General features: G+C 40.3%; 1 protein-coding gene across 1 annotated transcript in view; it reads right to left on the minus strand.

Moving 5' to 3' along the window:
• The window catches only part of Dhc93AB (Dynein heavy chain at 93AB), a 646,785-nt gene that overhangs the window by 443,774 nt on the left and 185,253 nt on the right, over positions 1 to 17,758 (minus strand). Inside the window, exons 22-27 of the mRNA XM_070089003.1 lie at positions 12,420 to 12,555; positions 4,954 to 5,088; positions 4,516 to 4,635; positions 4,126 to 4,268; positions 3,696 to 3,897; positions 2,995 to 3,219 (exon numbers count right to left, since the gene is read on the minus strand). Coding sequence (XP_069945104.1) covers positions 2,995 to 3,219; positions 3,696 to 3,897; positions 4,126 to 4,268; positions 4,516 to 4,635; positions 4,954 to 5,088; positions 12,420 to 12,555 — 961 coding nt within the window. The remainder of the gene's footprint in view (positions 1 to 2,994; positions 3,220 to 3,695; positions 3,898 to 4,125; positions 4,269 to 4,515; positions 4,636 to 4,953; positions 5,089 to 12,419; positions 12,556 to 17,758) is intronic.

Raw genomic sequence — 17,758 nt, forward strand, 5'->3', positions numbered from 1 at the left:
TGTGCTTCCGGAGACATGCTCGGTTTTATACTCACTCCAAGATCTTTCTCCTTGAGTGAGGTTTGCAGTCTTTGGCCACCTAGCCTATACTCTGTCTGCGGTCATCTGTGCCCTTCCCCTATCTTCATGACTTTGCATTTGGCGGGATTAAATTCGAGAAGCCAGTTGCTGGACCAGGTGTCCAGTCTGTCCAGGTCTCTTTGAAGTCCTGCCCGGTCCTCATCTGATTTAATTCTCCTCATTAACTTCACATCGTCTGCAAACAGGGACACTTCTGAGTCTAACCCTTCCATCATGTCGTTCACGTATACTATAAATAGCACTGGTCCTAGGACCGACCCCTGTGGGACCCCGCTCGTCACAGGTGCCCACTGTGATACATCATTACGTACCATGACTCCTTGTTGCCTCCATGTCAGGTATTCTCTGATCCATTGCAGTGCCCTTCCTGTTATATGAGCCTGATCCTCTAGCTTCTGCACTAATCTCTTGTGAGGAACTGTGTCAAAGGTCTTCTTGCAGTCCAAGAAGATGCAATCAACCCACCCCTCTCTCTCGTGTCTTACTTCTGTTACTTTATCATAAAACTCCAGGTTTGTTGCACAGGATTTTCCTTCCATGAATCCATGCTGGTTGGCGTTTATACTCTTGTTCCGTTCCAGGTGTTCCACCACTCTCCTCCTGATAATCTTCTCCATAACTTTCCATACTATACACGTCAATGACACAGGTCTATAGTTTAGTGCCTCTTTTCTGTCTCCTTTTTTAAAAATGTGAACTACATTTGCCGTCTTCCATACCTCAGGTAGTTGCCCAGTTTCCAGGGACGTGTTGAAGATTGTCGTAAGTGGCACACACAACATATCCGCTCCCTCTCTAAGGACCCACGGGGAGATGTTGTCCGGTCCCATTGCCTTTGAGGTATCGATGTCCCTTAGCAGTTTCTTCACCTCCTCATCTGTATGTATGTCATCCAACACTTGGTATATTCCTTGCTGGTGTCCCCATCTGGTCTGTCCCCCAAGAGGCCTTCCTGTCTCCACTGTAAATACTTCATTAAATCTCATGTTGAGCTCCTCACATACCTCTTGATCGTTTCTTGTGAGTTCTCCACCTTCTTTCCTCAGCTTTATCACCTGGTCTTTGACTGTAGTCTTCTTCCTAATGTGGCTATACAGCAGTTTCGGGTCAGACTTGACTTTCGATGCTATGTCGTTTTCGTACTGTCGCTGGGCCTCTCTCCTTATCTGTTTGTACTCGTTTCTGACTTTTCTACTAATCTCCTTATTTTCCTGGGTCCTTTGCCTCCTGTACCTTTTCTATTCTCTGGTGCACTTAGTTTTTGCCTCTCTACACCTTCGGGTAAACCAAGGACTCGCTTTGGTCTTCCTATTATTTCTGTTTCCCTTGGGAACAAACCTTTCCTCTGCCTCCTTGCACTTTGTTGCTACATATTCCATCATCTCGTTTACTGATTTTCCTACCAGTTCTCTGTCCCACTGAGCCTCCTGCAGGAAGTTCCTCATACCTGTGTAGTCCCCCCTTTTGTAGTTTGGCTTTTCCCATTCAATTCCTGTTACCTTCTCCACTTGTAACTAATCAAAACTCAGAACCACGTGATCACTAGCTCCAAGGGGCCTCTGGTAAGTGATGTCCTCAATGTCTGAACTGCTCAGGGTGAACACAAGATCCAGTCTTGCTGGCTCATCCTCCCCTATCTCTCTGGTAGTGTCCCTGACATGTTATTGCATGAGGTTTTCAAGTACCACATCCATCATCTTGGCTCTCCATGTTTCGGGACCCCCATGTGGCTCCAGGTTTTCCCAGTCGATCTCCCTGTGGTTGAAATCGCCCATTGCCAGTAATTTTGCTCTGCTCGAGTGAGCTCTTCTTGCCATCTCAGCCAGTGTGTCCACCATCACCCTGTTGTTTTCTTCGTACTCCTCTCTTGGCCTCCTGCAGTTCTGTGGTGGGTTATACATCACTCCAATGACTACTGTATGTTCTCCAGACTGAATTGTACCTACTATGTAGTCTCTTTCTCCAATCACATCCATGCCTTCCATTTCTTCAAATCCCCATCGGTTTTTTATGAGCAGTGCAACTCCTCCTCCCCCTCTACTCCTATCTTTTCTCAGGATTTGATATCCCGGTGGGAAGATTGCGTCTGTTATTGTCTCAGCAAGTTTTGTTTCTGTGACTGCTATGATGTCTGGGGATTTCTCACTGATTCTTTCGTGCCACTCCTCAAGTTTATTTGTTATTCCGTCCGCGTTTGTGTACCAAACTTTCAGCTTCTTTTCAATCACTGACACAGTGATAGAATATTGGGTTTGGGGGAGCGGGAGCCTTGGTGGGAGCCTATGGGGGGCTTTGGTGTAAATGGGGTTTGTGATAACGGGGGTGGGGTCAGAATGCCCATAAGGGACAGCTGTTGGGGTGATGTTTGTGATGTGGGTGTTGCTGGAAGAGGGAACAGTGAGTGGGTTGTGGTTTGGGTTGCTCAGTTGCGTTGGGATTGTAGCGGTTGGAGTCTTTCGGTGGGAGATTCTGCGGGGTGTGTTTGCCCTTCCTCCTGTGTCTGGGTCCTGCTCATCTTCATCATTGCCTCTCGTTTCTCCTTGCGTCTCTGTACCCTCTCTTTCAGTGTAGTTCTTTCTTCTAGTGTTTTGTTGCGATCGAGGTATACTCTCTGGTACCCATGTTTGTCCCTCAGTCGTGCTTTCTCTTGCAGAATCCTGTTCGAACTGTGTGTGTGTGTGTGTGTGTGTGTGTGTGTGTGTGTGTGTGTGTGTGTGTGTGTGTGTGTGTGTGTGTGTGTGTGTGTGTGTGTGTGTGTGTGTGTGTGTGTATTATAAAATAAATATTCTGTAATAAGTCTAATAGTATTCATTATATTCTGTCAATTTGTTTGAGACGAGAGAGTATAAGTTACAAATTATGACGTCTCCTATTAAAATGACAGCCAATTACAAAGTCTCTACTTTGACGCACTTTGAGAATGAAACTGTCCTCCGGCTGTAGTTTGAGGTCTACCGCAGCTTCTTTGACAGCCTTTTCAAAGTCTAGATCTTTCTTGCGAGGAACATCCAGGGCAGGAAAGAGGTCCCCAATGAGGCCCATGAAGACGGGAACATCATCGGTGACGATCTTGGGTACGTTGTAGTCCCTGAGGGCTCGCATTAGTACTTGGTCCTCAGGACGCTCAGGGTCGTCGCGCTACAAGAAACACAAGGACGCTGTTTAATTAACTGACTATATAGATATTACAATAAAAAAATAACCGTTGCAGAAACAGGACTTAGTGCAAAAGGGCCTATGGAAGTATATATCATTGTGAAGGTACATAATCATAGACTGGACTCACTTGAAAATACGGCGAGGACGGGCTTAATTATCTCGTTAATATTCAAAAGATGTTATTCCTCCTTGCCCTATACACGAAATCACAGCTTCCCTATCTTCATCAAGTAAGGATTCTACTACAAACACACTTCAGGAATCTTACAGGTAAGTTAAATATGGATCTTTGTTATTCTGCTATGCACAACACAACAAGCTAATGGACTTCACTTAACATCAGGAAAACCGAAGAGTCTTCAGTCATTTGCCTCGCGGAGGACACGTGGCCAAGAATTTGGTGATAATGTGCATAAAAGAATACATACTTTTTTAAGTCCAGTAAGATACTGTACCTTGAGGGAGCCAGCAACTACCAGAAGACTCTTAATGGCTCTTAGACCCCAGTCGTAGTGGCTCTGTTTAGAAAGCAACTCACGACAGAGTCGATAGAGGGTGATAAACTTCCTGGCCAGAACCTTGGCTTCAATGAAACCCTCGGCAACCAGCATGATCTCGCAGATGAGCTCCAGATCTGGCACCACCATAGCACATGGTCTGTCAACAGGTAAAGTTATTATAGTTAGGGTAAATTTAGCTAGGAAAGCGTTTTAACCTCAGTTAGTAAAAGCCCCTTCGTTGGTACTGTACAATTTAATAGCGTCTCTTTTCCACGCTCAGCAGACAGAGGATTGAGTGGTGAACCACTTAATGAATATAATCTAATGTAATCCATTTTTCCGTCACCTCTTAATTCCACGACAATTAATTACGCTAACAACTGACCTGAATAAGACTTTAAGGTTCTCCGGGAGCTCGGTACGTCCTGCATAACCTGGGTTCATAGTGATGAAGATTCCCACTGTTGAAGTCAGACGGATCGGCTCTCCCATGAAGTCGAACATCTTCTTGCGGTTGCGAATGGCGTCCTACAATGAAAATAAATATATAATGTATTAACAATAATTGTAAAGACATTAATAAAACAATGATTTTCTTAAACTTATAGCCTAAAATGTCTGATGTATTTGATAAATTAAAATATAGAAATTTAACAGAAATATGATATTAAAAACATTAATTTATTCAATATAACGAGAATTCATGAATTAGAAATTTAATGATATTTGCTAAATACAAAAGCTAATTAAAGTGTGAACCTTAATGGTAGCTCACCTGTACACTCTTAACCTGGACGGCCACCACAGAGAGCACCTCAACTGATATTCTATTAAACTCATCAAAGCAGCCCCAAGCTCCAGTCTGAGCCAGACCCTTGTAGATGTTGCCACACGACTATCACAACAAGGATGGAGAAAATGGGAAAGATTTCTTTAAATGAATTATTTTATAAAACTATACATCTTATAGCTGTAAGAACTCCGTAACAGCGAGGATGCAGAGTAAACACTATCAGGATTTTTCTATAACCGTCAGCAAGCATGATGCTTCAATCCTAAAGGTAAAGCTTTAAATCGTTTCACTGAAATGAGTGTTGTTGCAGTGTCATGAATCTGCAGAGGAATTCAAACAAGTGACATAAATGGGTAACTAAGCACTAAAGATGATTAATAAGATGAAGAAAGAGAAAATAGTGGAGATGAAATAACACACCTTATAATCCATCTGTTCGGAACAGTTGAAGACATATACCATCATACCAAGTGCACGACCCAGGTCCTTAGTTGTCTCTGTCTTTCCCGTGCCCGCTGGCCCAGACGGAGCCCCGCCCATCACCAGGTGCAGTGACTGACATATGCAAAACAATACTGTTTATTCACAAATCCAGTATAAAAAAATATGCAAAATATGTACATAGGGAAACAGGGTTTGATAAATGCATGGTATATACACAACATAAACACATAGAGGCACAGCTGTGACTCGACCTCTGCAACTACAAATAGGTGAGTACAGCAGATAATACTCTGACAACATGTACTCCCACCCGGACGAAAGAAAAGGTGCAACAACTATGGGCACACGTCCGGCAACCTTCATCTTCACCTCATGATCAGCATTCAACCTTCATCTTCACCTCATGGTCAGCATTCAACCTTCATCTTCACCTCATGGTCAGCATTCAACCTTCATCTTCACCTCATGGTCAGCATTCAACCTTCATCTTCACCTCATGGTCAGCATTCAACCTTCATCTTCACCTCATGGTCAGCATGCAACCTTCAGAACCTACAAGCAGTGATCGCTGCTTCTGTGCCTCATCGTAGGTCTAATGACTACTTCACTCTTACTATTGTCAACAGGCATTACAGTTCCCAGAGCCATTAGTCGCTTATTAATGCACATTTTTTAATTTGGAAGGACCCCTAAACAGGTAATCTTCTCTGATGATTAAACCAGCCACAAAAACCTCTCTCCATAACCCCCACCTATACACTCTCCGAGGTGTGTTCACTTTACCGTGGTAATGAGCTTTACCGTGGTAATGAGCTTTACCGTGGTAATGAGCTTTGAGCTAAAAACTAAGACCCATCTGTTCCATCTTTTCCTAAAATTTGCGTAGGCATCTCACCATTGGCTATGAACAGTTTATTGAAATGATTTAGAAAACAGTTAATTGGCTGACGCTGCTGACACAACCGTTAATGATAAGTACATAATGACTTAAGTTATCTGAGGTATATACAGCTTGCACTAAAATAAGTAGACGTTGTTGTCAATGCTTTATTTATGTAGATCTTACGATAAGATAACATAAGGACAGTACTGCCATTTTCTGTTACAAATATATTTTTCTGAGTGCATAATACGTATATATTTATTCCATTATTTTCTGAGGTATTTGAAGCTGAAACACGTACACACACCGGGATAACTAATTAAAAGTCAAGTGTTAGCTAAATATAATATTTATTTTATTATAATTAGGGATGGGACGATACCAATATTTTTGCTGATACCGTTACCCACTTTACGGTGGATACCGATACCAATACTTTTCTTACATTTTTTTTTATTTTTAAAATTATAATGACTATGTTTAATATATAAGGTAATGCTTACTGCACAATGGGTATCAAATAATACACGATGGTTAAATATTAAATAACTTATATTCTCTGAAATGATAATGTTATTATTCATTACTTGGCCTGTTGTGTTAATTACTGGATTTGAAAGGCACCTCCCTGGCCCAAGAGCTTTATCATATCTCATCTTAAAGCTATGTATGGATCGTACCTCTACTACTTCACTCTCTTGATTGTTCCATTTCCTGACAACTCTAAGACTGAAGAAATAATTCCTAACTTCCCTATGTCTCATGTGAGATGTTAACTTCCAGTTGCGTTTCCTTGTTCCTGTGTCCCATCTCTGAAACACTCTAGCCCAGTCTACCTTGTCAGTTCCTCTCAGTATTTTATACGTCGCTATCATGTACTCCCTATGCCTCCTGTCCTCCAATGTCATTAGGTTGAGTTCCTGTAACCTCTCCCCCATAGGACATACCCCTTAACTCCGGGACTAGTCTTGTTGCACACATTACACATTCTCCTATTTCTTGACGTGGTTGACCAGGTGTGGGTTCCATACTGGTGCTGCATACTCCAATATACGCCTGACGTACACTGTGTACAGTGTCGTCAATGTCTCCTTATTTAGATGTCGAAATGCTATTCTTAGGTTTGCCAAGCTCCTAAATGCTGCAGCAGTTATTTGGTTGATGTGCACCTCAGGAGATGTGCTCGGTATGATGATCACCTCAAAATCCTTGAGTGAGTTTTGAAGCCTTTGACCCCTTAAGCTGTATTCAGTCTGCAGTCTTCTTTGTCTTTCCCCAAGCTTTATGACTTTGCGCTTGGTGGGGTTAAACTCCAGGAGCCATTTGTCGGACCAAGCTTGCTGCCTGTCCAGATGCCCTTGTAAGCTTATTTCATCATTGTCTGCTTATTTTCTTCATTTTTTTCACATCATCTACGAACAAGAACACCTCTGTCTCTATCCCTTCCTTCATGTCATTCACATATATAAGGAACAGCACCAGGCCTAGGACTGACCCTTGTGGGACCCCCACTCGACACATGCGCCCAGTCTGACAACTCGTCACATGACAACACACTTCCTGCCAGATATTACCTGATCGTTTGCAGTGTTTTCCCTGGTATTCCTGCTGCTCCTCAAGGTTTTCAACCAGTCTCTTGTGAAGTAGTTTGTCGAATGCCTTCTTACATTCCATGAAGATGCAGTCTAACCATCCCCTTCTCTCTCTCTCTCTCTCCTGTCTTACTTCTGTTAACTTGTCGTAGAACTCCAGTTGGTTTGTGACGGAGAATTTCCCTTCCAGGACACCATTCTAGTTGTCATGTATGAGCCTGATCCTCTCTAGATACTCCACCACTCTTCTGATAATCTTCATGACTTTACAAATTGTACACATCAACGACGCCGATCTGTAGTTTAGTGCCTTCCATCTATCTCCTATCTTAAAAATTGGGACTACATTTCATGTTTTTCACACCTCAGGCAGTTGCCGTGTTTCGATATATTCATTGAAAATTGTTGTTAGTGGCACACACACACTGCGCCTAATCCCTCTCCCGGGACTCAAGGAGAGATTGTATCTTGGTCCACTACTTTCAAAGTATATAGTTCACCTATCATTTTCTTCACCTTGGTTGCGTGCGGTGTGTTCAGGTATTTACTGGTGTACCCTACCACTTAGGTTTACCGGAAGCCTTTCTGTTTCTACTATGAATACCTCCTTAAATCATGTGTTGAACTCTTCACATACTTCCTGGTTGCTCCCTGTGTGCTCTCCTCCTTCTTCCTGATTACCTGATCCTTGACTGTTGTTTTCCTTCTGATGTGACTGTATAACAAATTTAGGTCAGATTTGGCTTTTGATGCTATATCATTCTCATATTCCTGCTGGACCTTTCTACTTATCCATGCTTATTCATTTTTGGCTCCTCGGCTCAGCTCCCCACTTTCCTGTGTTTACCTTCTAAACATTTACCATGCTCACGCTCACTTGGCTTTGGCCTCTCCACACCTCCAGGTGAATCATGGGCTCGCTCTGGCCTTCCCATTGGGTGGGGACTGTGTGTGTGGAATGTGACTTGCTTATGGTTTTTGTATTTGGCTGGTGTGGGGTAGTAGAGGTTGAGAAGATACTGTAGATGGTTCTGGGTGCGGTTGTGTTTGTTGTTCCACCCGTGGCTGCGCTCACTTGTCTATTGGTGCCTGCCCAGTCTCCCCTTCCTTCCTCTGGCATCTTCTTACTCTCTCTCTCTCTCAGTTGTTCCCGTTCTTTTCATGTTGTATCGCGGTTGAGGTACACTCACTGGTGTGTTTGATAAATGTTTTAGAAAACTGACAAATTGAAGAATAAGACATTTGTCCGACATATGGGAATCTTTAAGGAAACGTATCGCCACATAGTGGCTTCATTAGTCTAATATAAAGAAAGGTGTAAAGAGAGGAGTTTGAGGTAATCAGTCCCTCAGCCTGGAATATGTGTGCAATTCATCAATCTTGACACAAATACAACATTTGATTGGAGAAGTTGGTTATATACTGTAGTCAAGTGAGTTGAAGCAGGAGGAGGCAGTCACAGTGGAACTATCCACTAAAGCAGGGGTCGCAGAACTGGGGTAAATTACCCCAAATGGGGTAATAATGAAAATCTCGGGGGTAATGAAGGCTCAATAAACATATACATAAAATTGCACAAAAATTTATCATGTAATAAACGAGGCAAATTACGAAAGTTATATTTTTTCAAACAAATAATTTGTAGTTTCTCAGTAAAATTAAAAATCTAATTTGTAGGGATCATTTCTTAAGTTGGCAATGATGCAAAACGGGTAAGGAATACAGCTCCTGGCAACACCGCGAGTGTCAGAAGTGACTCGGGAGCTGGCGCGACAACGCACGTCCCAATGGTGACACACCATCACCTAACTTTCGGTCTAGTGTTCTATCTTGCTATCAATAATTGTCTCTGCTTGCAGTCAGTAGAAGTTCATTGTTTATTTTAGTAAGTTTAAGACTTTCGATGACCAAGGTAAGGTAGTGTTTTATGATTTGTCATAACAATTAGTAGTGTACAATGTAATATTTTTTTTTTTTAGAATTTATGACCCCATTTATATATATTTGAACGTGCTCAAATAATATAAATGTTTGGCGTCTTTCTGTTAATTTTGTATTCCATTCTATTATTGTTGATTTCTTTTCTGTATCCCAGTCTTTATGAGTAACAATGTTGAAATTAAATAATATGCCAAAATCACATTATCCATCTGTTTTTTTTTCAATAATTTTCACTTTTACCATTCAGATGACATCAAATAGGGAAAAGACATACCAAGAATAGTTCCTCAATTATGGCTTCACAGAAATAGAATACAAAGGATAAATGAAACCACAGTGCGTTGTGTGTTTGCAAGTATTGACTGCAGAGTCTTTGAAAAGGAGTCAACTGAAGAAACACTTGGATAATTTTCACTCAGATCTGTCTTCCAAACTGCGAGAATACTTTGTGAATTTGGAAAAGTCTGTCAAAAGGCAAAGACTGGACAGCAACTTGGGAAGTACGTTTGATCAACGCTCAGCATCAATGGCCAGCTCTGAAGTGGCTGGTTGATTGCCCGAAACAAGAAACCACATACTGTTGGTCAGGAGTTGGTTAAACTTGCAGCTGTGAAAATGGCAGAGATCATGTGTGGTCAGAAAGAAACCACGCGACTGAATTTAGTGCGATTGTCTGCAGAAATTGTAAAAGAGAGATTTTCCATCCTAGCAGAAAATGTGAAGGAACAAGTGATTTCTTCAATAAAATAGAGCAAACATTTTGGTATTCAGCTTGATGAGATTACAGATGTCAGTAGCAGTTCGCAGCTGAGGATGTATATTCGCTACAAAGGTTCTGATGCAGTTAAAGGGGAAATCTTGTTTCGTTCTACTCTCGAGAGCTCGTGGCAATGACGTCTTCAACAAGGTTAATGAATAATTTAATTTAAAGCGGGAAGACTGCATTACTGTGTCTGTTGATGGAGTTCCAGCCATGTTGGGTCATGTCAGTGGCTTTTTGGCTTTGGCAGAGAGAAGAATCAGGAAATTGAATTTACCCACTGTATGATCCATCTCCAGGCACTGGTTGTGAAGCATCTGGAACCTGCACTGGAAGCCGTCATGCACGATGTTATCAAGACTGTCAATGTTGTCAAAGGACATGCACTAAACAAACGGCTATTTCGTGAATTATGTGAGGATGGAGAGGCTGAATATTCAAACCTACTTTATCCCACAGAAGTCAGGCGGCTTTCACCAGAAATGTTCTGAATCGAGTTTGGGCACTCAAAACTGAACTTGAATTTTTTCTGGTTGATCAAAACCATATCCTCGCAGATATGTTAACAAACTCCTTTTGGGTTGCACATCTTCCATATTTAGCTGACATCTTTAGGTATGTGAATGTATTGCAATGGAGAAACATCAATGTTATTACAGCATATGAATCGAAGCTTCTGTATTGGAGCCAGAAAGTAGAACAAAACAAAATAGCTGCTTTTCCAAAGTTAGCTGTGTTATTGGAAGATTGTGAAGATCTTTCTTTTGGTAACATCAAGGATCCAGTAACAAGACAACTTACCAAAGTCAGAAAGCTGTTCTCTGATTACTTTCCAGATTTTGATTCACATACTGAGAGTTGGGTTGTGAATCCCGTCAAGTGTGAAACTGCTGATGTGCCAGAAGTGCCTGAAGGATTGCCAGAGGCACTTCTTGAACTTCATTCCAACAATGAAGCAAACATTGACTTTCAGAACAATGCAGTCCTGTTCATTTTTTGGATGTCAAGACCTGCAAAGGCTTTCAAAATTGCATACATTTGCAACTACCTGTCTTTGCGAACAAGGCTTTTCCACTCTCATTAACTTAAAAACAAAGTCCAGAAATCGGCTGAACGCCGAAAACAGTATCCAAATTGCTCTGATATAAAAAAAACTAATTTTGATGATGTATCAAAAATGAAACATCATTGCTCCATAACCTGAAGTTAAAATGTTTTCAATGAAATTCTTTAGTTCCTTAATGAGATTTTTATTAAATTCGTCTGTTAATACTTTTCATTTCATGAACTTTATTTTTCATTTTATTATTTTGTTAATTTTGTGCTTTGTTTTTAAAGTTGCTTTATCGCGTATAATACATACTTCTTAGTTTGTACGACTATTGTCCATGAAAAGTGATTCAGTAAATTATTTTGAATTTTAATGCTCCTTGTTTTTCCGGATTCTGTGGACTTTCAAATCTAGTGGGCAATTTAACTCTACACAAATTTGTTTTGGAGTAATACCCAAAAACGTTCGCCAGTCCCTGTACCAGTGTAAGTAGGTCTTCGCCCAAAGGCTGGACTCGCTGATATCTTTTGAGAGTCGTTTAACAGTGATTTCTGCTCCTGGATCTTTTTTTTTTTATTCCATTTCTATCTTGAATGTCAGTTTGACTTCGTGTATTATTTTCCCTCGAATAACCCCCTCCCAAGTGTCTGAAAATTTGTCAGCTGGGCCATGTCCTTCCCTCGTGTTATTCTTTTTGATCTCCCCATGTCTTCTTTCGCCATAGGTCCGTTTTTTTTATTGTCTCATGAAGCCTATGAATAATAAGCAACCGCTCCTTCTCCTGTTCCCATTTCTTTTCCGGCTTTGTGTGTGTGTGTGTACTCACCTAGCTATGGTTGCAGGGGAGCCTGGTGTGTGTGTGTGTGTGTGTGTGTGTGTGTGTGTGTGTGTATGCGTAACAGTCACTTGTCTGTGTCTTAGAAACAGTGAAACACAGTAACACCCAATCGAACATCCTATTGAGAAATGACAAGCGAGTACTTAAAAATATAGAGCATAGTGAAAGACGATCTGAGAATGGCATACATACGCTTAACCTCAGACAAAAGTAGAAATTTAAAATGAAATAGCAGATGGAAAACACTATCAAAATTACCAGAAACAATATATAATGGTTGCAACAAGTACTGAAGAAAGGATATCAAAACTGGAGTGAAAGCCTAGTGTCAGTGGGTATAATAAAATCTGTGGCGTTTGGAATGCTCGGTGTAGTACCTGAGTGAGAGTAATGTAGCAGCGGTCAGTCAGTGGGGTGATCACCAGGCGCGTAGTGTTGCCCAGATATTCATGGTCATACTTCATACGAGCATCGCATATGTCAACAAAACAGTCGGCCTGCTGTTCGTCCCATCTGTGAGGGGAAAAAAAGTAACATTAAATAAAATAATGTAAAGAGAAAGATGAAATTAAACCAGGACACAAGCCTGGTCAATTTATAATGATAACTAGATTTACATCGGTCGGTGAGCGATCCCAGAATGGTATTGCTGTATTGCCTAACCCAGAACTCTGTCCATCAATGCGCTCGGAAATATTTAGTGCAGAGTATGGCAGTTAAATATAGTGGTACCTCAGTATGCCGATCTGTTCGAGTACCAAACGAATTTGTTCCCATAAGGAATAATGTAAAGTAGGTTAATCTGTTTCAGACCCCCAAAAATACACTTACAAAAGCACTTACAATAATACACTTACATAACTGTTCGAGTTGGGAGCTGGTCGTATACCGAGGTACCACTGTATTACCATTGTAAATCTAAGGCAAATCACATTTGGTCCTCACAGTTTATCACAAGAACATTAATATTCCAATTTCATCAATCAAATGATTAATTAGAACATTTACAGCCCCAGACTAATTTAAACTTTCCTTTATGAATTCTCTTGTTGTGTCAGAAAGCACCTTAAGTACGTCGCCAGTCACAATATGAACTAGAAAGCGATCAACATTGAAAGGTGGAGGCAATTTCATAAGGAACTCAAAAAAAATTGCATGAAAACCAAAATTTCAATGTTGTCTCTAAAAAAAAAAAAAGGCAAATTGGGAACAACACCGGCCAAAATAAATGCAGCTTTTCTCTAAGGAAGGTTTACCGGCGTAAGTATTCATGTAATTAAGTTGGTTAATTAAATGAACGTTATGTAGATATAACCAAGGAAAACCAATAAAGTCAAACACTGATATATTTCTGATCAGAAGAAACATTATCCAGTTACTTCACAGAAACTAATTTGATTAATAAAATTGAAACATTAAAACTTACACAACTTAAAATCACATTAGCATTAAAAGTTTAAGACCGACCAAGAGAGGCATTCTCCAGCTGTTGCTCAGAAACCAACGAAATGTTCACCTACACCGCCTGAAAGAAAGAAATTATTCATCCATTTCATTAGATAAATCAGTCATTAACAATTGATGTTGTTCATAATTGTTATATTTTAATCTGGGAAAAACATTAAACCAATAGGGGTTTAAAAATAATGCAGTGAATTAAATTAACCCGGAAACGGTCCAAGCAGATCTACGTTCACATGTGTAGCGCTCCAAAAGTAGATCTACGTTTTTTTTACATATTTTCAAATATAACAACAAAAAAAGTAGATCAAAGTTTTTTTAGACATTTTCAAATGTAAAAATAAAAAGATCTACTTTTTTACATATTTTCAAATGTTGAAAAAACGTATATATACGTTTGGACCGTTAACGGGTTAATATTATTATTTCGAAAATAAAAGTTACAAAATGACACCTACACACTCCATTAACAATGTAAAACTTTCTATGGTGTAGGATATTCATGCACAGAAATATTGAAGCCAATTACAGAAAGCTTTCTCCACTTATAATATGGAAGCTACATCTGGGAATGATCTATGTAAGACCAACTGTATCTCACATGCAAAAAAAAGTCCTGTGAATCTTGCCCTAGTAAAAGAGCATTAAAAATTTGAAGACGAGTTTTGAGAGGGAAAAGTTCATTAGATACGCGTGGAAGTATGAATTAATGTTAGTGGCAGCTTGTTGGGCAGTATGTTTGTTTTGTAAGGTGTGTGCATCGTTTCCACTAGTCCCACCATTTCTCCACCTAGCGGGAGTTGACGTGTGTCCCTCCGACCAGTTGACAGTCACTTGACTTTCGGCTCCCATCAAGTCTGTAAGTATCTAATCCACTCCGGTTTAATAATATATAATGTGATTTGGTTTAAACAAGAGCTTTACTCTTTTTTTTATTATTCTAATTCAGGTCACCTCCAGTCAGGTCACCTCCACTTAAGGAAGGAGCACGGCATCTGACCCAATAACACCAGCTAGTCAAGTCCGACTCACACCCACCCACACCCACTTGTGTATTTATCTAGCCTATTTTTAAAACTACACGTCTTAGCTTCTATGATGGTACTCGGGAGTTTGTTCCACTCATCCACAATTCTATTACCAAATCAGTGCTTTCCTATATCCTTCCTGAATCTGAATTTTTCCAACTTAAAACCATTGGTGCGAGTCCTGTCTAGGCTAGATATTTTTAGCACGCTATTTACATCTCCTTTATTCATTCCTGTTTTCCATTTATACACCCCAATCATATTATCCCCTAATTCTACGCCTTTCTAGAGAGTGCAGATTCAGGGCCCTCAGTCTGTCCTCATATGGAAGATTTCTGATACATGGGATCAACTTTGTCATCCTCCTCTGAACGTTCTCCAGTGCATTTATATCCATTTTGTAATGCGGTGACCAGAACTGTGCAGCATAATCTAAATGAGGCCTAACGAAAGATATATAGAGTTGAAGAACAACCTGAGGACTTCTATTATTTATGCTTCTTGATATGAAGCCAAGGATTCTGTTAGCTTTATTGCGAACGCTTGTGCACTGTTGTCATGTAAGTGATTTCTCGAATTGTTTGTAATTTTTTGTTTCTCTATTGTAGTCTTGATTGTCGGCTCGAGTCATCCGACACAGGCGAGATAAGAGGGAAAGCTCAGAACATGCCCAGATCTGAGATTTAATTTGGCATCTGTACCTGAACTAATCCCCTTTCCACTCGTAGCTAATACGCAATCAGCTACACCATCCTACAGCCATTCTCCAGTTATCGCCCCACCAAAGTTTCATTGTGGTTCACAATGGGCGACTCTTCTGCTTCGAAAGGATTGTGGTTGTCAGAGGATCCTAGATCATCTGTTCATCAGAATCTCTACTCATGTTGGGGTCGCTCTGTTTACTTTAAATGTTAAGCCATGACCACCTTTGGGGGAGAGACCCCTTCCCCCAGTCGACACTAACGGCGTAGTGCTGCAAACCACAATTCGGAGCTACGTGCACAGAACATCGGCACGGCAATTATATCAATTAGCTGTGTACATATTAGATTTGAGTCACTTATTATTTTTATTTCATTCCTGCTTCAAGTAGGACTAAATTTATGTTTAAGTGTTTCATATTCTATAAAGTTTCTACATATCAAAGTTCATCTTCATTTCCATAAGGAGGAATCGGCCTTATCAAACTCTCTTTGAGGGTCTGACGAGGCTGTTGACCCTTCACAAGAGTGAATAAGACATTCCTCAGCTGCCAAACTAAAATTCCGGACAAAGAATCTAAATGCTTAAGAGAAATTTTTTTTCGGTAATGAGTCTGTCCTCGTTAAATTTGAATTTCCTAGAAACTCGATTTTTTTTTTTTTGGTTTTGTAATTCTCATTTATATTTTTTCTAAATTTCTACCATTCTGTAAGAAATAAAATTTTGAGTAATTTTAAATTTAGTTTAACATACCTGCCTTAAAAAGTTGGAAAGTTAACACCCACACAGAGCAAAAACAATAAAAAATTACTTACACTTAAGAGACACCAACGTTAGAAACAGATAACTTACTAAAATCGGCAAATACTTTGCACAGCTCAAAGTGAGCAATAAACTTAGTTTTATTAAAGCTCATAACATCTGAAAGTTTGTAGATGCATTAATGTGTATTCCTCACAGCCGTGTATGTGCTCGCATCAAGCGTGACATGTCCAGTGGTACTGGTCACCCGATATTTATAGCACAAGGCTCAGCAGTCAAAGGTGGCTTGGAATTTGTACTTTAGACTAAGTACTCACCCATACTGGGACCCCTGTGACCGCCACACTGTCACCTGACTTCCCTTTGAGCTGCCGGGCTATGCTGCCCAGCCTCTGTTCTAAATAGTAAAGGCTTGGGAAAAGATGTGTTAAAGGCTGGGCTCTGCGCTGTTTCATAGATATACCATAAAAGACCACGTATTTTGCAACTGTTATCCAGCATTACTCTGCAAGAGCCCTCTCAACAAATGGTGTTAGCTGTGTTTTCGTAAATCCTATGATTACGTGGATAGATTAAGTGATGATATTTCGTGAGGGGAGGGGACATCGTGTCTCCTGGACCAATGCCACCCGACTCCATCCAGTTCATATCCTTGGTTTGTTGCTCAGCCCGGTTAGCTTTGTTTGCTTAGTTTATAAGGGGTTGACCCAAACTATAGCATGTTAAGCCAGCATCTACAACACAGCCTTAGCCAGCCTGCTATGTCTGCCCAGCCCTCAAAACTTGTGTAGGTTGTTGCAAGCATTTTTTACCTGGATAAATGGAGAGAATAGCAGCATAAGGAAGTTTGCTGACGGCACCAAAATAGGCTGTCGAATTAATTCTGACGAGGACACTAGAGCACTGCAGGTAGATCTGAATAGATTGTTGCAGTGGTCGGAGAAGTGGCAGTGCAGTTTAATAAAGACAAATGCAAAGTTCTAAGCAATGAAAAGTAAAATAACCATGGCATTTAAAAAACTAATTTAATCTTAATAACACTGATTTCGAGAAAGATTTGAGAGTTCTGGCTAGCATAATCTAAAGCCATGACAACTGTGCATAAATGTTCGCAATAAAGAGAATAGAATTGTTGCTTCATATCAAGAAGTATAAACGAGTTATTTATTCAACTCTGTACATCGTTGCTTAGGCCTCGTTTAGTTTGTTACACAATTCTGATCACACTATAACAAAAAGGACATAAAATGCTGTGAAAAAAGTGCAGAGAATGATGACAAAGTTGTTCCGTGTGTCAAAAATCTTTCCTACGAGGATAAACTGATGACAGTGAATCTGCACTCTCTAGAAAGGCGTAGAATTTGGGAGGATATGATTGAGGTGTATAAATGGAAAACAGGAATACATAAGTGGTAAGTAAATGTGCTAAAATATCTAACCAAAACAGGATTCGCAGTAATGGGTTCAAGTTGGAAAAAATTAGATTTAGAAAGGATATATGAAGGCACTGCTTTGGCAAAACCTAGCTTTAAAAATAAGTCAGACTTGAGAGGATATGGGTGGGTAAGAGTTGAACATGGGCAGCGCTCCTTCCTTCTTAAGCATGGGCCAGTAGACCTGCTGCAGTGCTCCTTTATGTTCTTATGTATTAGTTGTAGAAAATGTTGATAGGTATTAGTATTAGTTGTAGAAAATGTTGATAGGTAGACTTCTGGATATTCATGTCTTTTTTTTTCAGGGGCAACAGATATATCAGATCATTA

The sequence above is a fragment of the Cherax quadricarinatus genome, chromosome 27 (assembly GCF_038502225.1).
Source record: "Cherax quadricarinatus isolate ZL_2023a chromosome 27, ASM3850222v1, whole genome shotgun sequence".
In the NCBI taxonomy this organism is placed as follows: Eukaryota; Metazoa; Arthropoda; class Malacostraca; order Decapoda; family Parastacidae; genus Cherax; species Cherax quadricarinatus.